This window comes from Vicugna pacos, unplaced genomic scaffold, assembly GCF_048564905.1.
Source record: "Vicugna pacos unplaced genomic scaffold, VicPac4 scaffold_19, whole genome shotgun sequence".
Taxonomy (NCBI): Eukaryota; Metazoa; Chordata; class Mammalia; order Artiodactyla; family Camelidae; genus Vicugna; species Vicugna pacos.
Genome location: NW_027328740.1, coordinates 24,540,502 through 24,564,773, shown reverse-complemented (window position 1 = coordinate 24,564,773; position 24,272 = coordinate 24,540,502). Strand labels below are relative to the sequence as shown.

Here is a 24,272-nt window from a genome sequence, read left to right as displayed (position 1 = left end):
GCAACTTGTTATCTTTATAGGAGTGCAAAAGTGTTAATATTCTTAACGTTCAGAGCCCTGAGAATAGGCTCTCCTGTTTATTTCAGGCTAAAGGCAACATTGTTTTTCAAAAGGAGCAGAGCTAGCAAGACTAAGCCTAGAAAACATGGCAGAAGGTTAAAGGAAAATGAACAGATCCAAAATGGAGTCAGATTTGTTCTTCTCTATTACAGTGATTTTTGGTGAGAGCTAAGATGATGATTCCTGGGAGGGTCCTCCACTGTCCCAGGCTGAAGTTCAGGCAGGATCACTGCCAGATTCCCCATGACTTTGGACCTGATCTCCCACAGTGAAAGTGACAATTATTGGATTAAAATTACCTGTCAAAACCCCTTCAATTGCCTGTAAACTATACCACAGTAGAGGATGTCTCATTCACCAGTCAACTGTCAGTCTCCCCTGATGCATCGGACCAGTGTCGCAGCGGGATCCATGGTGGCCTGGACAGTGCACCTTCCTATTTTGCTCTCCAGTCTTGGCTTCCTAACTTTGATGCTTTGAAAGCTCCCGTCCCTCTTCCCTCTGGCCTGGTGTGAATGAACAAGATTCCTGCACCCACCAGGGCTGAGACCAGGCCACACACAGCCCCATGCACACAGCCCACCATCTGCTGTCTACCCCTGGGCTCAAGTGGACACTCTGAACTCCCCCACCCCAAAGGTCTGCGTGCCCAGTGCCTTCGCCCTAGGGGTCCAGATCACCATCAGGACCATCAACCACCCAAGGCCCACAGGCCAGTAGCTGGCAGCCTGGGATCACCCTGACCCATCGGGTCAGATGAGACACTGGGTGCAGGGATCAGGGTGCCAGGGCGGGAATTGGAACCGCCTTCAGCCCAGCCTGCCTCGCCTTGTAGCCTCAGACATTAACTATGAAAGTGCACACTAGGCTGTGTCCCCCACTGGTGGCAGTAGTCATCATTACTGGAGCCCGGATTTCCCCACCCCCAACCATAGGGTGAGGGGTGAGGGAGTGAGCTCAGGGTATGGGTGCACTCAGAGTGAAGGAGATCCCATGGTGAGGGGTCATATGTTGAGGAGTGTGGGGCCCACTCAGAGTAGAACTAACCTGGCTGAGAAGTGAGGGGGACAGTTTCAGGAAGTTTGGTGTCCTGTGGTGAGGCACGAGGGTGTAGGGGCCACAGGTTAAGATCTAGCAGGACGGAGTGTCAGGGCATGGACCTCGGTGTGAGGAGAAGAAGCCCTGTCTTCAAGGTCTGGTGGGAGACTGGGCCTGGCCAGGGGTGGGAGGGTAGTAACAGGGAGGGGAAGGTGAGAAGGGGAAGTGGGGCTGGCGGGATGTGGCGTGGCCCAGGACAGTCGTGGTTCTAGTACAGTGCCATGACCCAGTTGGTGGCGGGGTGAAGGCTCTGGGGATGGAGACCGGAGGGACAAGAGGGAGGGGCCCCACCTGGCTCCTCCCGGCCCCAGTGGCCAGGTCCATTAAAGCAGGAGACCCACCCGAGCAGTTTGCGCTGCAGGCGGGAGGAGGAGGGGCGCGCACGCGCAGAAGGACAGACGCGCGGACGCCGGAACCCGCCCAGAATGCGTGGAAGCTGGCGGCAGCCGGTTGCTCCTGGACCATCTCCTGGAAGAGGAACACAGCTTGGGGTCTGGGCCGCCGCTTTCCGTAGGCTTGGCTGCCGCTGCCGGTCAGATAAGGGTGCGCTGGTGGGGGCGCTCTGCTCGGGGAGCCGGCGGGTGACGCCTGGGCTGTGCAGCTGAGGAAGCGCACAGGGAGGGGTGCGGAGATGAGGTCCCGGCCGTGCAGCACGTTAGGACCCTGAGGCGGGTCCCAGCCGCCGCTGTGGTTCGTGGTAACCCCGCTATTAGTAGTTCCTGGACCTCGCGTTTGTGCCGCAGCTTAAACCCGGGTTTAGGAGATCAGGTACAGCCCCGGGAGGTGGGAGGGCGCCGGAAGGCCCAGGAGCATCTCCGATTGGCCCCCAGATCATGGCCTGCTCCTGGGAGGCGGGTGCGGTGCGGTCGCGGGGCCACGGATGGAATGGGGGCTGCCCCATGAGAGCCCCTGGATTTGCTCCCATCTTCCCCGCGGCCTGACCTAGGGGGCGGCCTCTAAAGCCCAAGGTTCGTGGGAGTCAGGTTACAGGTCAGTCTGCTCCTGGGAGGTGGGGGCGGTGTGGTCAGTGTGCTGGGATGGCTGCAGCAGCAGCGGGAAATGGTCGCAACCCCCGCGCTCTCACAGGGCAGCCCCAATCCCGCCATCGCAGCTGCCGCCTTTCCCTGACAGCACAGCACCCGCCTTCCAGGAGCAGGCTACCTGTAACCTGAGTTCCACGAATCTGGAGCAGCAGAAGCCAAGCTCAGGCCATGCGCTGGGGAGTTTGAAGCAAATCCATGGGCTCCCATGGGCACACTCCATAACCCGCCACTGCCTTCGACCACACCGCGCCCTCCTCCCGGGAGCAGGCTGACCTGCGGACCGTGCCTGGAGCAGCAGAGGCCGAGCCCTGGACAGGCCGTGGGGGAGATGGGGGCAAGTCCACCAGCTTGCAAGTTCGCTGCCCATCTCCCTGCCGCTGCCCCAGGTTCGTGGATCACTTGTTTTCAAGTCAGTGGGTTCCTGAGAGGCAGGCGCGGTGCAGTCAGGTGGCGGGGGCTGCGGGGAGGGGTGCTGCCCCAAGGGGAGCAAGTGGACTTGCTCCCATCTCCCCCAGGGCCAGACCTGGGGACGGCCTCTGCTGCCCCAGGTTTGCAGGACGCATGTCATGTCAGCCTGTCCGTGGGAGGAGGGCTCAGTGTACTTGGGGCAGCCTCAGTGGCTGACAAGGATTTTAGAAGTGGGCTCTAGCCCAGCATAACTAACTCTCCTTTCTTCTCTTGCTTCCTCAGTTGGAGGCTGTATCGGCTTTCTCATTATAGGTTATTGCTGGATAATGAACATAGATTTCTTTGCTATACAGAAGAAACTTTATTTAAAATCTCTTTCTATATGTAGTGGCTAGCATTTGTAAATCTCAAACTCCCAAATTTATCCCTTCCTATCCCCTTTCCCCTGTAACCTTAAGATTGTTTACTAAGTCTGCAAGTCTGTTTCTGTTTTGTAGATGGATTCACAGTGTCTTTTTCTCTCTTTTTTTACATTGCACATATGAGTGGTATCATTTGGTAGTTTTCTGTTTCTGGCTGCTTTCACTAAGAATGACGATTTCTAGCTCCATCCATGTTGCTGCAAATGGTTTTATTTTGTCCTATTCATGGTGGAGTAGTATTCCAGTGTATAAATTTGCCACAACTTCTTTATCCAGTCATCTGTTGCTACATTTAGCTTGCCTCCATTTCTTGGCTATTGTATACATTGGTGCTATGAATACTGGTGTGCAGGTATCTTTTCACATTGGAGTTCTTTCCAGTTATATACAAAGATGTGGGATTGCTGGGTCATAGGGCAAGCCTACTTTTTGTTTTTTGAGGGATTTCCATGCTTTCCATAATGACTACACCAAACTGGATTCCCACCAGCAGTGTAAGAGGGTACCCTTCCTTCTGCAGCCTCTCTAGTATTTATCATTCATGAATTTCTGAGTGATGGCCATTCTGAATGATGTGAGCTGATACTTCATTGTAGTTTTGATTTCAATTTCTCTGTTTATTAGTGATACCGAGCATTTTTTCATGTGCCTATTGGCCATTTCTGTCTTCATTGGAGAAATGCTTGTTTATGTCTTCTGCCTATTTTTGGATTCAGTTGTTTGTTTTTTTGTTATTAAGTTGTATGAGCTGTTTATATATTCTGAAAATTAAGGCTTTGTTACTCGTATCATTTGCAAATATTTTCTCCCATTCGTAGGTTATTGTTTCCTTTTGTTTTATTTATGGTTGCCTTTGCTGTGAAGAAATTTATGAGTTTAATTACGTCCCTATTGTTTATTTTTTTCTCTTATTTCCATTGCCTGGGTAGATTGCCCTAGGAGAACGTTGCTAAGATTTATCTCAGAAAATGTTTTGCCTATGTTTTCTTTTATGAATTTTATCATGTCTTGTCCATCTGTATCTTAAGCCTGTACTCTAGATCTGTGCTTCAGATTTGAATTTTGAGCTTCTTAGATAATTCCTACTCTTAGCTCATATGTCAGATTCATCATGTCTAAAGCTGATTTCATAATCTTTTTTCTTGCAGCGTCTTCACTTATTCAGTGGGATAATCATTCTTCTGGTCTTAAATACCCAAAGGCTTGGAATGGTCTTTGATTTATCTTCCTCTCACCACCCTCCACATATTGTCGGCTTCTGGAACTGTATGTTTTTGGTTTCAAGTGTCTATTCTGATTCCTGATACTCTGATGAATAGCTTTCATCCCTGATACATGAATTATTCCTTCTGCTGAGTTCTTGGATATTCTCTTCCCCCCCTTTCAGTCAACCTACAGTTTTGACGCTCCAACATCTAGAGTCAAGTCAAAGACTTACCACAACCAGATCTGAGCCAGGTAGTCTTGACCCTTCATCATTTTGGACTTACCTTATGTTTTCCAATCATTTTGTAACTTAGCCTCCTAGGATAACCTGTGTCCTATTAAAAACCAGGAGTCACCAGCCTTTTCCTATCCAGTCCTCAGTTAAAACAGCTTAGAATTACCCTGAGAACTAGTTGGAGTCCCATTTCCTTCACAGAGTCTTCCCTATTTACTCTAAATACTTCTAGCTGCTCTTTGTATTCCTGCACTGTTTATGATCGGTAGCCTGTATTCTTGACTTTGAGTACTGACTTGGTAACATTCCCGGGTGATTTCCAATGTGTCTCCTCACTTAGCTGGTAACTGGAGAAGACTCCCTTGTTCAGCCTCCTTTATACCCCTCACCCTGCTTAGCATTGGGCAATAGCAGGCATCCAGGCAGTGCTTACATACTTTATTTATTCGCAGGGGTGGTGGTGTGGATTATAGCTAATAGCTATTAATTCAGTGTTGCAATTAAAAAAAAAAGCCAAGAATATCCATTAAATTTTATCTCCATGTTTAGTTTAGCGCTTTACCACAACAGTTTTCTTAACTCTGTGTTTACATTCACATAGTGTTCAATGCTTGTACAGTTCCCTGAGGCAAGCAGGTGAGATGTCATTATGTTTGACTTTTACGTTACATTTCATATTGGATATATTTGTGCAAGGACAAAACCTTCGATTATAAGTAAACAGCGGAAGCCCAGAGAGACTAAGAGCCTAACCCAGGGTCACCTGGTTAGTGTTTGGCACAGGCCAGGACCGCAGTTCACATCTTCCAGCTGATCCTTTTCCAGTGCCTTTTCATTCCAGTGCTGGGAAATGTAGCCCCATCGGCCAAACGGCCAAGTCACATTGCTGCACCTTTACCTGCCATTGATAGAAGTGCTACAAAAAGTGGCAAAGGAAAGGTCAGAAATAGGAGTGATAAAAGACATGGAAGTGCTGGAAAGGGATCCTCAACCTCCTCCTCCCTATTTGAGCGTCTCACGTGCCCCACTCTGACAGTGATGTTCACTGTTTATAACACTGTCTTTAAAATCAGACTGATCTTTTATATGACATGTTTTTATCCTGGTCCCTTTCCTGCTAGTAGTCACCGTCATGGGCAGAAAGTGCCTGACTTGTTCTTTTTGTCATGTAGGTGGGAGGGAATGTGGGAGAGGGAGCGTGTTGAACTGAAGCCGAGTTTTTTACAGCTCTGTTGTTCTAGGATCAGAGCAGTTCCACTCTTGTTTTCATCACCTCTCCACCTCCGAGTCCCAGCCACCCACTCTTGCCTGCTTCCCCACATGCCACGTCCTGGGGGAGGACAGGGTGGTGACCAATGCCCCCTCCGCCCTCCGCTCTGGGAGGTGCAAGAGTCTGCTTTAACTTTTGAGCTGTTTTGGTAATTGGCCTTTTCCAGCTTTTCTAGACATCTCGTTTCCAACTCTGAGAAGTCGGAGATGTAACTTAACCATACATGGGCTATACTAATGTATTCAGTGGCATTAATGTGATGTTGTCTTTAAGGTGTTCTGTAACTGGATAGGAGGTTTTTGACTCACAGGATGCTTCACATCCAATTCCAAAGGCCTACAGGATGCAAGTGTAATTCAAGTTCTTACATATCTGTAAGGCAGACATGAACATTATTTGATAATATGACCATATGTTCATGGATTACGGTTAGTCCGCCGGCTCTGTATCTAATAAAAGTTTAAATTCCAAACGCTTGAAGAAAATTTGCGGACCATGTCTTTTTGCCTGTAACTAATTGCAAAAACTGAAATCGCAACTCTACCACAAGCCACAGTGTTTCCCAGTAGAGAAAGCCCTCTACATTTACAACCTCTAAGTCATGCGGTGGTTCTTTGGGTGAGATGAGGGATGCCAGAGTATTTTGTTGGGAAACTAGAGTGGCATGACAAGTGTTCTGTTACTGGTTACACTTGAATCTCTACTTCCTATGTCCTGGACTGATTACAGAGGCAATGTTAGTGCGGTAACCAACTTGTGAATGCAAGTGTAGCTAGGAAGACAACAGAGAAAATAGAAGGGATATAAAGTAATGGAGGTACTTCAGAGCAGTACAAATGGTGACTTTGACACCACCAGCTGCTGACGTGAACTTGTCAAGAATTTGTGAGAAGTGGTGGGTGCCATTGCAAGCAGGAGAGTCCTGCAGCTTTTGGAATGAACAGGCAAAGGGGAGAGCAGATATGATGGCTACCCGGGGGCTATTTGTGTCCTGAATGTGAAAATATCTGGTCCCCTGTTCAATTTTGCAGCCACAACTTCACATGACTCAGGGCATTATTTCCACCAGAAAACCATAAAAACATAAACAACCTCTGTTTCCCAAAGTGTTTGTTCTCGATATAAGATGATTGTCCTGTGGTGGGAGGTAAGTGGGCAATGGGGCCTATTACATCACCCTCTTTCACTAGAAGTCTACCTCGCTGCTTTTCATCCTACTCCTAGAGGTGCTGTCATTCTGTTACTCCTAGGCCTGTAAGATGGGCTTGCCTGAATCCTCACGTGATGAGGGATGGTTTCGTGCAGTTTAAAAAAATTGCTTGGGTCATGAGGTCCTTTGTTCCCTCCATTGGAAATGACTATTCCAGAGCAAATAGTATGCAACTATACAAACTATATTGTTTGTAATTGTCTTCAGAAGTTTTGCAGTAGGTTTAATTATTTGCTTGGTGATGGCATCTTGATTGTTTGAAGGAGGCAACCCTCACTAGGGGCATTGTGTGCTTCCTGTCTGAGAGTTCCTTTACTGACAGTAGAGTGTTTGAAGGCAGAATTATTAAGTTACCTGGTCTGAGAAGCCGAATTTGCCCGCAGCTGGGAATTGGCAGAAGAGTCAATTATGGAAGGAAGGCTTTAGGATTATCTGGTAGCAGAGTTCTGGGATCCAAACCCTGGGAAACCTCAGCTTTTGTAGAGCATGTTCTGTAACAATAGGCTATTGGATAATTTTAACACTTGTTATAGGATGTAGAGTTGGGGAAAGACTTAAAAGTGAAAGAGCCTTAAAAGAGAATCTCCGAATATTTTAAAGAAGACAGTTCTCAGAATGAGAGCTTTTCTGGAAAAGACTAGCTCTTCACAGGGGAAGCAGGGAGCAGGTGTAACTGCACTTACGGTAACTTAAAAGGTAAACCTTGCCCTCACACTTAGCTGTTTCCTGGTGGACGTTCATCTCCTACATCTGTAGTTTTAGACATAATGTATCATTTTCTGATACTCCATTCTGCTTCTGAGTGAGAGACTGACACAAAGACACATAGAAATTGAAAAACTGCGCAAAGTACTTTATTGTTAAAAATGTTGACCTGTGGCAGGGTGTTGCATTTGCAAGTGACTTTCAGTACAGGGAACACTTAAAAGAATGCAGTGTTATTTCTTTTTTTATTCCTTTAAGCCTTTGAAAAGAAGGATTTCATTGCAGAGTGTCTGGAGTACATCAGAACAAACAGGAACTAAAAATAGCTTTATGAAAGCTCCAGTATAGACGTTGCTTATAGTATGGTATCTGTATTAAAGTTAATTCTTTAAAGCAGGAATTTGTAACTCTCAATTTCTTAAGAAAATGTAAACATTCTTGACCCTTAATGACATTCTTTGTGGGTTGAAGCTGCTTTTGCTTCCATTCTGAGCATTGAAAGGCCTTCTATGATGCTTCTACCAGTCATCAATATTTTATTTTCTCTCTGTTGTGAACATGTTATTAAACTTGAAGCAGATATAAATATCATTAACTTGCTACATATGTAGATAGTCAGTGTTACATAGTCAGAAAGATTGTGTACATCACACGTATCTACATAATTCCCCCTTTCCAACTGTGTTCCTGATGAAAGGATGGTGGGAAATGGCAGTATGGGGATATGTCTTACAGTACACAGTGTTTCCCCTGTTCCCTCTACCAGATCTGGATGTTCTTTCATCTTTCGGCTTCTAGACTTTCTAGCTCTTTTTCTTAAGCCAGGTGTGTCTCATCCCCCTGTGCACACTCACATGCGTACACACACACACACACACACACATTCTGCCTTAGGGAGTAGCGTGCACCATCCCATTCTCCCACACCTGCTCTGGACCCAACCCCTGGAGGAAGTGTCTTGCACGAATTCATTTGTAAGTTCCTTTTTAAAACTCGAGTGGTCGGGAAATAGGACTGATATCCACACCTAGTAGGCAGGCCCTCAAGGAAAACTTCTATGGTTAATGCCAGGTTATCTTAATGTTTGAGTACCTGGGTTTCATGTCTTCCTCTACCACCTGTGTGACCCATGATTCCCACATTTCTGTCTCCCGCTAGACTTTTTCTCTCCAACTCTGAACTCTTACAATCTTCTGCTGATTTGCCATCTTCATTTGGAACTCTGATATCTTAAAACCAACATGTGTAAAAACTGAGCTCTTGGTCCTCCTACCCCCCAAACTGGTCCTTTCTGCAACCTCCCCCATTCAGTTAGTGGAAACTTAATCCTTCCAGCTGCTTGGGTCAAAAAACTTGGAGTTATTCTGACTTTCACTGACATACCACATGAATTCTGTCAATAGACCTGGTTTAACACTGACTTTAAAACTTATCCGGAGCACAGCCACTTCTCACCATGGCTCCTGCCTCGACTGCTGCTTCCCTGCCCTGAGCCACTGTCCTCTCCTCCTGCACAGCCCTTCTCAGAGGCTTCCCTCCTTTCATCTCTGACCCGTTTTGCCTATTCTCACCCGGCAGTCAAGTGAGCCTTGAAAACCTAAGTTAGATTGTGTCCTCCTTCTGCAGTGCCTCCCCATTTCACTACGGGTAAAAGCCACAGTCCTTACAACGTCCTCCAAGGCCGTACAGGATCTGCACTGACCCTTCTCCACAGCTCCAGCCGTGCCCCCATTCTGGAACATGCGAGGTGCACGCTGCCCTTGGTGATGGTTATTCCATCCACCTGGGACTTGTCACCTCCTAGTCTTATTTCTAACCTCAGTCCTCAGTGTGGCCTGCTCTGGTATTTAATACAACATCACCATCATCCCATACCCTAAACTCTCTTTACCTTGCCCTTTTTTGATTTTTCCATGGTTCCTCTTTCCTATCATGCCACCTCCTCTGCTGCTCTGTTGAGTGAATTGTCATCTCCACCCCCCACTCCAGCTAGACTCCAACCAAGCTCCGTGAGGACAGGAATTTTGTTTTGTTTATTGATCTATTCCAAGTGCCTAGATTAGTCCTGGGTACATAGTAGGCTGTCAAAAATTATTTGCTAAATAAATTAAAAGACTATTTTAAAAATGAGTCATCCTTTCAGGAACGAGTGAGGAAAGGAAGCTGCATGAAAGAATGGTGCAGTAAATAATGATATTTGCCTGTTGTTCTTTGTGTGATATATATATATATATGTGTTTTAGTCTTAATTTGGTATCAAGTTTCTTAATTTAATAGCTGTATTAGGGTGTAATTTACAGGCCATAAAATTCACACATTATAATTGTATAAGTCAGCCATTTTAGCTATTTCTAGAGTTGTGCAACTGTGTCCTCACAAAGTCCCCTTGTGTCCGTCTATATGCAGTTTGCCCTTCCCTCAGTGGAACCGTGATTTTATGTTTTTTTTGGCAATCACATCTCAAAAGAATAATTTACACAGCAGTACTAATATATCTTTGCACTTTTAGAAATGACATACTTAAATATGAAATCAGCGGTCATTGCTGAATGTAGGTAGCAGTATCAGACATCGGTGGGAAGAATGGACTTGAGTGTCAGACTGGCTGCAGTCATACTCAGCTCCACCATTTACCAAGTTACCCAGATTATTTTCTGCCTCAAGCTCTTTATCTGTTATATGGGGGTAATAATAGCAGCTTACAGAGTTGTTGTGAGGATTAAGCAAACAGGGAAACAAAATTTAGTATAGTTGCCAGCTTATGTAATTACCTAAGAAATAGCCTTGCAGACAGAGAGCAAAATTCAAATCAGTTTCTAAATTATGTGTAAAATATGATCCAGTTCCTGCCTGGTTTGTAAACATGTATGCCTACTGCAGAATGTAAAAGCAGGCTAATTTCCAACAGAAAAGATCATTTCTTAGCATTTCTTTCAAAGGTATATGCAAAATCATTTCTACTAAATTTTCTGTGCCCATCTCTGACAGAGCTTTGACACCAGGGAAGTAACTATCTACTTTTTTGTTAAAATCATGCTGACCATCAGAAACTGTTCTCAATTATATTTTAGCCTTTATGTTGGGAAATACTGTGAGACTTCTTCTAAATTAATGGGGGGGCATTCACTGTAGCTCTTGTAGCCTGATAAGCCTGCACTAAATTATCTTTTTTTAACTTTTAATTAAAGTAATTAATTAATTTTTTGCAGGGGGGTGGTAATTAGGTTTTTATTTATTTTATTTTTAGAAGAAGTACTGGGGATTGTACCCAGGCCCTTGTGCATGCTAAGAATATGATCTTTCACTTAAGCTATACCCTCCCCCCAAACTATCTTTAACAAGGTCTTTTTCTCTGTTTTGTTGTTTTCTTTTATGTACAGATGCACAAAGCAGGATCATCAGAAGCCTGTCAATTCCAAAGATAATAACAGTGAAAAATATTGTGCAGTGACAGTGAATCCTTGGCATATGAAGAAAGATTGTAAAGTCCTGAGTGATTTAAGAAGTTATTGTTACATTAACATACATGTAAACATGGCTCTCTTACCTTTATTTTTCACTTTATAATGAAGATACTTCCAACCCGTCAAGGTTGTTTTGTTTGATGTAGGGAATATCTAAAGCCTTTTCTGCAAGTTTTTAAAATAAGTAACAGAAGGTAATTTATCAGAAGTGTGAATGGTGTAATCTGCTCTGTCTAGTATGGTAGCCACTAGCCACATGTGGCTATTTTGAATTGAGATGTTCTATAAGTGGAAAATACATAATAGATCTTCAAGACTTCGTACAACAAAACTAATGTAAAATATTTATTAATAAGTTTTAAAAGTGTCAGTCACACTTTTGAAATGATTGTATATTGGATATTTTGGGATAAATATAATTATTACTGGAATTAATTTCACTTGTTCCTTTTTATTTTCTAAATGGTATTACTGGAAAATTGTGACTTGCACTATATTTCTATTGACAGTTCTGGCTTCCAACTTATTGCAAATAATATGAAAAGAAAACTTTTATTAAACATTTTGTAATTGAGTAGTTGATTTACATCATATTATTTTCAGGTGTCTAACAAAGAGGCTCAACATTTTTATAAATTATATTCCATTTAAAGTCACCATAAAATAATGGCTATATTTCCCTGTGCTGTATGATACAGCACTGTAAGCTATCCATTTTATACATAGTAATTTTTACCTCTCAATCCCCTACCCCCTTCCTGCCTCCCCTCTCCTCCTTCTCCCCATTTGTAACCACCAGTCTGTTCTATATACCTGTGAGTCTATTTCTGTTTTATTATAGTAATTAATTTGTTCTATTTTATATATATATATATAAGTTAATATATAGAATATTTGTTTTTCTTTCTCTGACTTATTTCACTTAGCATAATACCCTGTAGGTCCATCCATGTTATTGCAAATGGTATTATTTTATTTTTTATGGCTGATCAGTATTCCATTGTGTGTGTGTGTTCATGTGTGTATATGTATGTGTATATATATGTATATATACATATATATATAATATACCACAATTTCTTTATCCAGTCATCTGTCAGTGAACACTTGTGTTGTTTCAGTGAACACTTGGTTTGTTTCAGTGTTTTGGCTATTGTAAATAGTGCTGCTGTGAACATTGGGGTGTATGTGTCTTTTTGAATTATATTTTTCTCCAGACATATGCCCATGAATGGGACTGCTGGATCACACGGAAGTCTATTTTCAGTTTTTTATGGAACCTCTATACTGTCCTCCAAAGTGGCTGCACAATTTACATTCCCACCAACCGAGTAGGAGGGTTCCTTTTTCTCTTAAAAGTTCAAAAATTCACTACATTTATATACTTTCCTTACAGTTTAGGACACAATTTGGCAAAAGCCAGATAGAATTTGATAGAAGTAAATACAGTAATTTTTTAAATGTCCATTCATTATGGATAGATATGTTATTGATAAGTTGGTTCCCTATTTTTGTAGATGCAGAAGTTTTTATACCTTCACAGACATTTCAGTCTTGCAGAGAGAAAAATTTCTTTGCATTTTGCTGAACTTGATCGGGTGGCTTTAGCGAATATGGTCCAGGCCTCCAGAGGTGAATACACATCCAAACCTGAACCATTTGAATGTCTGCAAGAATTTAAGAGTCTAGAATGTCAGATCTGGAGTATAACTCTGGTGAATGACATCAGTGACTGGACTCAAGAATACTCCATTTGAGTGCAAAACCTTTCATAAGCCAAAAAAGGCATTGAAATTGTGGCAAAGCCAGAGGCTTTTTTGTGCCACATATGGCCACAAACCCATGGGGACAACCACAGGCCTTCTGGAGTGCCAAGGGAATTCCATGTGAGGAGTCCAGCACTCACAGGAATCCAGTAAGTCCCTGCCAGCCAGAGCACCATCATTGCTACTGTACTATTTTGAGCAAATGTCTTTTCAACAGGTTCAAATTGGTTTGTTGTTTTTTTTTCCATAAAAATAATCAAACAACTTCTTGTTCCCTTGGTGAAAGTAAAAGCCTAACATTTTCTGATTTCTTTTGACAGAGGAAACATGAGCCTGTGAATCTAACTTCATCTGTGTTGGTCTACAGCTGGGAGCAACCAGATCAGTGTCAGTCCCCTTGCAGCCACTGGCTGGGAGCCTGCATATTACCTGGAATGATATTTGAAACATGTCACACTAGCCGTGCCTTCGCTGTGGGCTGGGAGGCGAGTCAGTCAGAATCTGCATTATGGAATGTATGTTTCAGATCCACAGCTAGGAGATCTTTTTTAATAGCCAGAGAATGTAGTCATAAATATATCTATTAATGTATTTATGTAAGAACTGTTTTAAAGATTTTTTTTATTATAAAACTTACCCCCCAAAATTGAAAATGAAAGAACAGTGGAATTAAAAATCATCTGTACCTTAATTATACATTAAGAATCTTAAAATCCTTCTAAACATTTTTTTGTTCAAATGAAGATATTTTTCCCTTCCAAAAAGGAAAATTATTATTTCACATTTTTTGCTTTCTCCTTTTATTATATATTCCATATCAATAAATATAATTCTTTTAAATCCCTTTTAATGACTGTTTAACACTATATTGAACAGATATGTAAATAGTCCTAGGTTTCAGAAATTTATAAAATTGTCATTGCAATGCCACTGCAAAGAATATTTTGGTGTTTCTATTTTTAGTTACTAATTTGGACTAAAAATTAACAAGTTTGCTTTTTTCATCTAAAACATTGGTTATTTTATGAATGAACTGTAAGGATTTTAAATAACTTTTCAGTAATTTCAACAAAGAAATTATCTTTAAGGCAAAAATATATGATAGTTTGCAAATCAATTTTTATTATATCTTCACCTTTACCAGTGTCATATGTGTGTGTGTTTACACAAGTGCTTTAACTACCAGCAATGTAAGAAAAATCTGTGTACTAAAAATGTGAAAATAGTTTCCTGGTTTGTGTTTTCATTCTCCCAATATAGGTTTTGGGTGACAAGCTTCTATTTGCAAAAGTATACACCCTGTGGGAGGTGCTCTGTACATACGCTGAGATACTGCACATAATATTGCCTCTGAAGCCCAATGATCTGAAAACCCGGTCCTCAGCCTTTGGTAATTTCAGCTGTTTTATGAAAGTCCTCCAAGTGGATCAAAGTATCATCAAGCCGAAGCAAGAATTTTTCATTGCCCTATTTGAGAAGAGCTGCGTGAATGACTTTTATATTCAGGATAGAGATATATTCTTCAATCCCACCACCAGAGGCCGCATTGTAAGTCTAAACCGAGTTTAGCTGCTGTCTTGGGGATGATTTAGAACCTGCTGTTGAATTATCAGTGATTTGGTTTGGTTGGTTTGGTTTGGTTTTTAAAAGCTGCCCATAAAAAGGAAAAAAGAGAAAGAAAAGAAATATGCCTAGAGATTCCTGTTAGGATAGTAAACAGTGTCTGGTTAGTTACCCTGTGTAAACCACACGCTCTCTTAGAATCTTTTTAGGTTTACTTCATCCTTTCTCAGATCAAGTATCAAGTAAGGGACAGTGTTAAAAAAAATTCAGGATTAACAGGCTTGTGAGCTCCAGGATCTGCAAGGCAGCTTTCCCTCCCCATGGTGTAAGTCAAATGGCAAAAATGAAATAAAGCACCACATATCTCCTCCGGTGTTAACAGGAAAAGGCTAATCTTCTGGACCTTGTTTGTTCCTGGGTAAAATGAAGATAATATATCAGGAGGCGACAAGCTCATTTAAGGCAGGCACCATGTTGCCTTGTTCACTGCTGAATCCAAGGCACCGGGAAGGCTGAGTTTAACGAGTGAATGAATGAACTGTAGTCCCCCCAGAGTTACCATGTGGGACAGTGAGGATTAGCAGCTAAGAGCATAGACTCGAGAGGGAAGGGTACAGCTCAAGTGATGGGGTGCATGCTTAGCAAGCATAAGGTCCTGGGTTCAGCCCCCAACACCTCCTCTAAAATAGACAAATAACCCTAATTACCTCCCCATGCCCCACCAGAATTACCTTATTATCTCCCCACCACCAAAAAAGAAAAAAAAGAGAAGAGGCCAAGAGCGTAGACTCATGCTGGAATACATGTGCTGGTTTCTCGCTGTCGACCTTGTAAATGTCACTTAGCCTCTGTGTCTCTCAAGTTCCTCACCAATAAAATGGGGATAATTTTAGCACCCACCTCGTAGAGCTGCTATGGAGATTAATGAATCTATGTCAATGTTAGAACAGTCCTGGCTAATATTAAGTACTATGCATCTGTCAGCTTTTTTCATAATTACTGACAGATGTTATTATCGACCAAAGAAGTATTAGTTCTTTGTAAGGGAAATGCATGTTAGACCATTTCATTTATCATTTTCTGTAATTCAGGCTTTTCCCTCTGAAATACCATTTTCTGTCTGTGCACTAGAAAGCCACAAGTTTTTCCAAATTTCATCTGTCTGGGTTCTTGTCATGACGGCAATACTGCAGAGTGTTGACATTTTTTAGGGACTCTGTGTGAGATGACAGCGACCCCTCAAATTCAGGAGCGCTTTCTCTAACTGATAACATCTCGCTTGAAATGAAGTTTTTAAAATGTAACAGCTTCAGACGCTTAATGATGCCATAGATGCAAGGATGTTCTATCTAAGCTCTTTAAATAAATCCTTTCATTGAAATAAAGGAAATACTAAATTATAGCGTTCTATGACTTTGCTATCTTTGCTATCCATTTATCTGACTCTCTAAGACCAAAGAAAGCAAAGAATGAGATTGATCATTACTACTGTGTGGTACACATATTTGTGGATGAAGACAATACTGAAATGTACTGTTTAAGATATTAAAATAGACACTAAACTGCTGCTTGATGCACATGCACGAACAGAACAGGGAGCTGGGTGCAGGGAGCAAACACTGAGTTTCCTGGATCAGAGACCCAGCATAGCAGTCCAGCCCAGCAGTCCATATGATTCATATTTATGTCCCAGCAATATTAGCAGTGAGAGTCTGAAATGAATTTTGGGGACACTTGCAAACAGCTGTCATGATTACTAATGTGGGACACCAGGATTCTACAGTGTTTAGTTGGAAGCTGCGCACAACCAGTTCTTTTCCACTAAAGCCTCTTGTAATTGCTGGTCCCACATCCAGGCTGAGGAATCATCTCATGTGGTGTTTGGGAGGGAGATAAGTGGAGTCAGGACCCATGTTAAGGCTGGGTGGGTAATAATCTGGTGCTAGTACAGGAGAAAGGAAAGTAGGTCAGGTGGGAAGGAGAATGACTGGATTTAAATTTTGGTTCTTGAGTAAGCTAATTATATAACATCATGTCAAGTTTCTTTGTTGTTTATATTCCATGCGCTGTCACCGAATAACTACTGAATTGTGGGGACAAAAAGCCTGGGTTTTAGAATTGACCCTGCCCCCAACCTGCCAGAGTCCAGGTTCCTCTGGGTGTCCAAGGAGGGGGCTGAACCATCAGGTGTCCCTCCACTGCAGCAGTTTGGGCACTTGGTTGGCCTAAATTTTTTGCTGTGGAAGACTGGCTCGGTTGTAGGACATTAAGCATCTGCAAGGCTCTCACCAGGTACCCACGGTGGTCCTAGGACTGTGACATCCAAGCATTCCTTTCCACCCACGTTTACAAATGACCCTCAGGGGGTTAGTATTAATCCTGGGTGAGAATTATGAAAAATTATATGGTACCTCCATCCCTTCTGGCAAGTGAGGGCCCCTTATTTACAAATGACCACGAAGTGTTAGCACCACATTTTATCAACAGAACACGTGAACACGTGGTGACAGTGATGCTCACCTGTTTGCTTCTGCTTCCCAGTGCAACTTCAGCCTATGTCAGAGGACCTCAGCTGCCCCAGCGAACAGGGCCTTCTGTACAGGGAATGGGCTCCTCCTCGAAGCACAGACAAGAAGCAGCCCTTAGATCTCCTCAGGTGAGCTGTTGTGGAGAGCACTCCAGTGGGAAGAGCTCAGGGTTGCCCTCACAGCATCTGAGTGTGACAGTCCTCCAAGAGTATTACCAACCAGGAAGCACACAGGAGCTCTGAGCTTTGTTGCCCCCAAGTTTTTACTGGAGGCTTTATTAAAAAGACATAATTTATTGGGTCACTACCAACATGGCTAACCCAAACCCTAATTGTAAGTCAAAACTTTCCTTAGCCCAAAACGCTGAGCCCCTTCATCTCCTGGTGGTCACTCACTTGTCACAAAGCTCAAAGCCCCACTCCTCTAATCACATGGTTGGTGTCTCTGACAGGCCAGTCCCCATCCTGAGTCGTCTCATGGACACAAGCCATCCAAGGGTCCACCATGAATTGCAAAGGCACTCCTACTTGGAAAATTTAAAGCCTTTAGGGGTTGTTCAGGAACTGGGATCAAAGACCTACCAAATTCTTCATTAAATAGTAGTAAATGTTCGATTTCACTTAAATTATAAAATAAGAGAGAAATTCTCACTGCTTTGCTGTATCTGATGTTTGACACCGGTTCACTACACCACGTGACTGTAATGTCGCGCTCAGCATGTCTTCTCAGAGCAGCAGTGCCGGCTGCTCCCCGGGAGATTATGCTGTTTGGGCAAGGCTACTGGGGGGAGGGAGGCCAAGGAGAACCGAGCAAACAAAAATAATCGGGCGAATAAGGAAAAAATGTAAGATTGAAAAGAAGGAATTAACACAGTTTTGAGATGGGAGGCTTGGGGGGAAGTGAGTCAAGAAAGCTATCTTTGAGTAGGTTACATGTGAGCTGAGATGGCGATAAGGAGGCTGGACTTTGAGGATCTGGGAAAATTCACCCCAGGAATAGAGGCAGCTTGTCCATTGGCCCCGAGGCACAAATGTACTCAGCAGGTTTGAGGAGATACTGGAGCCAGCGCTGGTGAGAGTGCTGAGACGCAAGGTTTAGAAGGGCTTCAGGAACATGGAAAGGAGTGTAGACTCTAAGTGCAGTGAGAAGCAGTCATGATAGTTTAAGCACTAAAGTAATTTTCTCTCACTCACAATTTTTCAAAGATAATGTGGAGAATGAATTGCAGGGATCCAGGAAGCAGGGAGGCCGGGTAGGAGGCACTTGGAGTGGGCCAGATGAGAGATGGTGGGAGCCAGGGAGGAATGCGTTTGGGGAGTGGAGCTGACAGGATGCAGTTATGGGCTGGCTGTGGATGGTGAGGAGAAGAGGAGGGTCAAGTTAGCCCCAGGTCGGCCTGGAGCCAGGTGCCTGTTCTTTCTCATCTCAGTGCCCCATGCAGGTGCACCTACTTTGGCAAACCTCTTAACTTTCAAAATGAAGGTTTTATAACACGGAAGTCTTTGTGTTTGTTTCACATTTTTTGGAAAGATTCAAACATGTACAGAAGTAGAGAGAACAGCACAGCCAGCCTGCCTGTATCAGTCACCCAGCTCCAGAATTATAAACTCAGAGTCACTGTTGTTGCATCTTTCATCTCCATCTCCTCCCCTCCCCCACTATGGGGTCATTTTGAAGACAATCCTACATAGCTTAACCTTTCATTAGTGATATGACATGGTCTGTTTCTAATACAATTGGAATATTCCTTTTTTTTTAAGGGTTACAAAATAATTCCCTGATTGTCACAAAAATACACTTTTAAGTAGTTTTGGGGTTGAAGTCAGGATCCAGAATAGGTTCAGACATTGCAGCTAGCATATCTCTCAAGTGGGTTCTAATCTATAATTTTCCTGTTTCTCATTTTCCTTGAAATTTCTGAGGGGTTCCTCTATTTCCTGTTTGTCTGATTTCATTCTCCCCTGTGGTGTTAGACTTGTTTCTACATCCTATGTATTGGCTTTAGCTAAGTGATTTGATCCTCCCCTAAAATCTTGATCTGATTGAGGTTCAACTTTGTGCAAGAATACTTGTTCTGTGAAGTTTTGTACTCCTGTCATAAGGTACATATTGTCCAGTTAACTCTTTTTTGGTGACAGCAGTCAATAATGATTGTCACCCGGGATCATTATTTCATAAGGGATTTTATTTCATGTGGTCATACTCTTATTTTCTCCCTCAATTATCAGCAGGATCACAGACATGAAGAGGCACTTTCTCATTAACCAGTGTATCGTGTAGAACACAGTTTTAAGAGGATGTTTGTACATATGTAAATATTTAAAGTTGATACATTTTTCTTTTCTTTTAATTTTCTTTTTCTAATGGAGGTACTGAAGATTGAATCTAGGACCTTCTGCATGCTGAGCACACACTCTGGCACTGAGCGTACCCCATCCCCCTTGAGATTAATGTTTATATGATATTTTCCTTCTGTTATTTTTGTTTTATGTTACACAGAATTTGACTGCAGGGCAATGGGTTTGATGGCTCTTTAATCATTCTTTATGGGCTTTTGGGGTTTGTGTGTGTGTTTGTGTTTGTAAAGAAAACAATTTTCCCACTAGTTTAAGTATGTTTTACTAAGGAAAATATGTTGATCTGTTCCCTGCTCCTGGTCCATGTGTTCCCTTTGTTGCTTCCCACTAGTGACCCCTTGATCTCTGTGACAAGACTAGCATGTCTTTAATCCAGGTTGAAGGAGATCTGAAGAGATTTATTCAAGGAGATGAAATTTGAAGACAATGTATTGGAAAGTATTGAGAAAGTTATTCATTAGGAGAAGGTCTGGGGTTGAATTGTTATGTGCACAGAAATCTAAGCTATGAACCACCAAGACAATTATTAACTCCAGGGAAAACAAAGTAGGGAAGGAAAAAGTAAGGCTAGCAGACAACTTGCTACACCTGTGAACAGTCTGTACAGAGTCCTAATAATGTAAAGCAAGGATACTGAGCTGATCAAAATTATAATGTAATTGTATCAAAAGTTTGGAAGAATGAAGGTTTGGGTGTGTAGATGAGATGGTGTTTGAAAGAGAGCTGAATCCTCATTTTCCAAAATAGAAAGTTAAATAGGTGATACATAAAGATGAAAAAGTCTGTAGGCTGTGTTACAAGGATATTAGTCAGAGATAGGGAGTAATTATTCTAAAAGTCAGCAGTAGGAGCTGAACGTGGTTGCTTCTGGCCAGGAAATGGGGCGTTTGTTGGGAACTGCTCCTTTTTACAATCGGTTTTCGAGAACAGTTTGACTATTTAATGAATGTGTGGTATAAATTTGATAAAAGGAAATCAAAGCTGAATTTTGAAAAATTGATGTTAAGAATTGGGGTGTTTTTGACAGAGAGAGATAACAATTAGACAAAACTACATTTGAAGGGATCCTCATTATTCCTAGCATTTCAGCAAGGACTAGGATGCAGGCATCTGTTTAAGGTTCAAAAATTCTTTCTGACCTTCTTGCCGACATGTAACCTTTGGAAGTAATGAACACTCCGTCACTGTAAATATCCAGGCAGAGGCTGCCTGACCAGCTCTCTAACTGTAGCAGGGTGTGTTTACCATTGGCCAGTTGGAGCAGGCAACTTCTAACATTCTTTCAGTTTTGAATGTGGCATTTTCAGGACGGATAGTTGATAAGTATTTATTACAAAAAGCTTAACAAGAAAGAGTCCAATACACCTCAAACCCATTGCCAGGGTTTTCTCTGCCAGATACCATCCTGAGCCTGCCATCTGTGAGCCAGGCCACAAAGCCCAGTCACATGAGAATGAACACACTTTGTCACTCCTATCTGATTTGGCATTGGGCTCAGCCCTTTTCCCCATGGGATGGTCCAAGCCCTGGTCTCTGATGATGGAGCTGGTCTCACAGCAGCCCTGTGAGCGCTGGTCCAGCCCAAGGGGGTTCCTGCGTGAAGTTTCCCAGGACTACAGGCTTTCCTCTGAGCTGAGTCCCCCCTAGCGGGAAGCTCCAGCCTGAGCCGGAAGCCTCAGAGAGAACTCAGAGCTGAGGGAATCCACAGGTTTTACCCAGCACTGCCTAGTCAGCAGTGAGCCAGTTGAGGGAATTATCAGCAAAAGCAAGACACACCTGAGCCGCCGTCTCATTGTTCCGCCTCAACCCTAAACCCTCTGTGTCTGCCTGTCTGTGTCTGTCTCCGTCTCCCTGTCAGGACCAGCCTGGCACCGCTTCATGCTCTGCCTCCTTTCTTCTAATCTTGCCTCCCTGGCCTGTTCCATCTACTCCAGATTAACTGAGAAACATTGAAGGGTTTTTAAAACCTAGGAACAACAGTCGTGCTAGATACAAAGAATACAGGGCAGTACCTTCCTCAGTCACATCCCTCCTGCCCTCTCCCATTCCCACAATGAGTTTTATAAATATTTTGTCAGACAGACATTGCACTCCCAGTTGTTATTATTATCAGCCATTTCCTTATTATCTGTGGTTTACGATTCATTTGCTCCAGGGAAGTTCCCGAGATAAGGCAGGAGCAGATGACTGAGCCAGTTGTTGGTGTCCACTGTGTGAAGCCTGTTAAGAATGATCTTTGGGGGGATTTGTTGAATGTGCCAGACTGTCCAGTGAGTGGTGATGATCCCCTGCAACTGCTCTGGAGTCGGCCTCGTCCCCTCCATTGCTCTTTTCTCATTTATCTCTCATCAGCAGGTGAACCAGTGATCAGTACTTCTATGATATGTAAAACATTTCTTATTTCACGGTAGAATTTCGGGGCTGCTATAAAAAGGCATATGTTTTAAGTGTGAATTGTCAGAGGTTTAAACGTAAAGCCACCTTGATTTAGAATCAGAAATTAATATGATGGAGGGAGGGTATAGCTCAGTGGTAGACTGCATGCCTATCATGCATGAAGTCCTGGGTTCAATCCCCAATGTGTCCATTTAAAAAATAAAGAAATAAACCTAATTATGACCCCCCAAAAAACAAAGAAAAAAGAAATTAACATGAGGATGAAGCTACAGAGTGATTATATGTGTCTTCTGAAACTTCCTTCTGTCTTTCTGCAGGAAATTCTATGGGAAGAAGGTCTGAATCTTCTTTGCTTGGCTGGGCTATTACACTCAGATGCTCCTCCTGGCAGCAGTCGTGGGGGTGACTTGCTTTCTGTATGGATATTTTAATCAACATAACTGTACCTGGAGGTAATTTCTCTTTATTCCTTGTTACCGTGCTTACTTAACTTAGAATGACATTCTCCAGGAGCATCCATTTTGCTACAAATGGCCTATATTGTCAGTATTTATGGCCGAGTAGTATTCCATTTTATAAATATACCACTTCTTTAGCCAGTCATCCGCTGATGGACATTTAGGCTGTCTCCATGTCTTGGCTATTGTAAATACTGCTGCTATGAACATTGGGGTGCAGGTGTCATCTTGAAGTAGGGTTCCTTCAGGATATATGCCCAGGAGTGGGATTCCTGAGTCACATGGCAAGTCTATTCGTAGTGTTTTGAGGAAACTCAATACTGTTTTTCACAGTGGCTGCACCAAACTGCATTCCCACCAGAAGTGTAGGAGGTTCCCGTTTATCCACAACCTCTCTAGCATTTGTCATTTGTGGATTTTTGAATGATGGCCATTCTGACTGCTTTGAGGTGATACCTCATTGTACTTTTGATTTGTGCATCTCTAATAATTAGTGATATTGAGCATTTTTTCATGTGCCCATTGATCATTTGTATGTCTTCATGGGATAATTGCTTGTTTAGGTCTTCTGCCCATGTTTGGATTGGGTTATTTGGTTGTTTCTTATGAAGTCATATGAGCTGCTTATATATTCTGGAGATCAAGCCTTTGTCAGTTTCATTTGCAAAAATGTTCTCCCATTCTGTAGGTTGTCTTTTTTTTTACTTATGGTGTCCTTTGCTGTACAGAAGCTTGTAAGTTTCTTAAGTCCCATTTGTTTATTCTTGCTTTTATTTCTATTGCTTGGGTAGACTGCCCTAAGGGAACATTTCTGAGATGTATGTCAGATATTTTGCCTGTATTTTCTTCTAGGATGTTTATTGTATCTTGTCTTATGTTTATCTTGCTGAAGAGACCGTCTTTATTCCATTGTATATTCTTGCCTCCTTTGTCGAAGATTAGTTGACCAAAAGTTTGTGGGTTCATTTCTGGGCTCTCTATTCTGTTCCATTGGTCCATATGTCTGTTTTGGTACCAATACCACGCTGTCTTGATGACTAACTCTACAGTATTGTCTGACGGCTGGGAGAGTTATTCCTCCAGCCTCTTTATTTTTCTTCAGTAATGCCCTGGAAATTCTATGTCTTTGATGGTTCCATATAAATTTTATTGTGATTTGTTCTAGTTCTATGAAATATGTCCAGGGTAATTGCATAGGGATTGCATTTAATCTGTAGATTGCCTTGGGGTGTGTGACCATTTTAACAGTATTGATTCTTGCAATCCAAGAGCATGGGATACCTTTCCATTTTTTAAAGTCTTCTTTAATTTCCTTCACCAGTGGTTTATAGTTTTCTGTGTATAATTCTCTCACGTCTGTGGTTAGATTTATTCCTACTTATTTTATTACTTTGGGTGCTATTTTAAAGGGGATTGTTTCTTTACTTTCTTTTTCTGTTGATTCATCATTTGTGAAAAGAAATGCAACTGATTTTTGAACATTAATCTTGTAACCTGCTTCCTTGCTAAATTCTTCGATCAGCTCTAGTAGTTTTTGTGTGGAACTTTTAGGGTTCTCTATATATAATATCATGTCATCTGCATATAGTGACACTTTTACCACTTCTTTTCCAATTTAGACCACTTTTACTTCTCTTACTTGCCTGATTGCTGTGGCCAGGACTTCCAAGGCTATGTTGAGTAGGAGTGGTGATAGTGGGCATCCTTTTCTTGTCCCAGATTTTAGTGAGAAGCCTTTGAGTTTTTCACCGTTTAGTGCTATGCTGGCTGTAGGCTTGTCATATATATCTTTTATGATGTTGAGATATGCTCCCTCAATACCCACTTTTGTGAGAATTTTTATCATAAATGGGTGTTGAACTTTATCAAAAACTTTTATGCATCTATTGAGATGATCATGTGGTTTTTGTCCTTTCTCTTGTTGATGTGAAGTATTACATTGATTGATTTGCATATGTTGAACCACCCTTGTTTCCCTGAGATGAACCCCATTTGAGCATGATGTATAATCTTTTTTATGTTCTGTTGGATTCTATTTGCTAGTATTTTGGTAAGGACCTTTTGCATCTGTGTTCATCAGTG

At 42.5% G+C, this 24,272-nt stretch overlaps 1 protein-coding gene across 20 annotated transcripts in view; it reads left to right on the top strand.

Moving 5' to 3' along the window:
• Positions 1–1,383: 1,383 nt before the first annotated feature.
• Positions 1,384–24,272, top strand: part of LOC140693335 (uncharacterized) — a 60,862-nt gene continuing 37,973 nt past the window's right edge. For 6 of the 20 annotated variants that reach the window (XR_012069067.1, XR_012069068.1, XR_012069064.1 and 3 more), the window contains exons 1-3: positions 14,160–14,435; positions 16,992–17,106; positions 22,050–22,184. Coding sequence is in view for 2 of the 20 variants with exons in the window: in XM_072957269.1 (XP_072813370.1) it covers positions 1,584–1,690; positions 11,038–11,185; positions 13,208–13,402; positions 14,148–14,435 (738 nt within the window). In the remaining 18 variants the exon portion in view is untranslated. Of the gene's footprint in view, positions 1,702–4,179; positions 4,298–11,037; positions 11,316–12,767; positions 13,037–13,207; positions 13,403–14,147; positions 14,436–16,991; positions 17,107–22,049; positions 22,185–24,272 lie in introns of those variants that run through there. The other 14 variants (XR_012069076.1, XR_012069073.1, XR_012069071.1 and 11 more) reach the window with 11 other exon arrangements.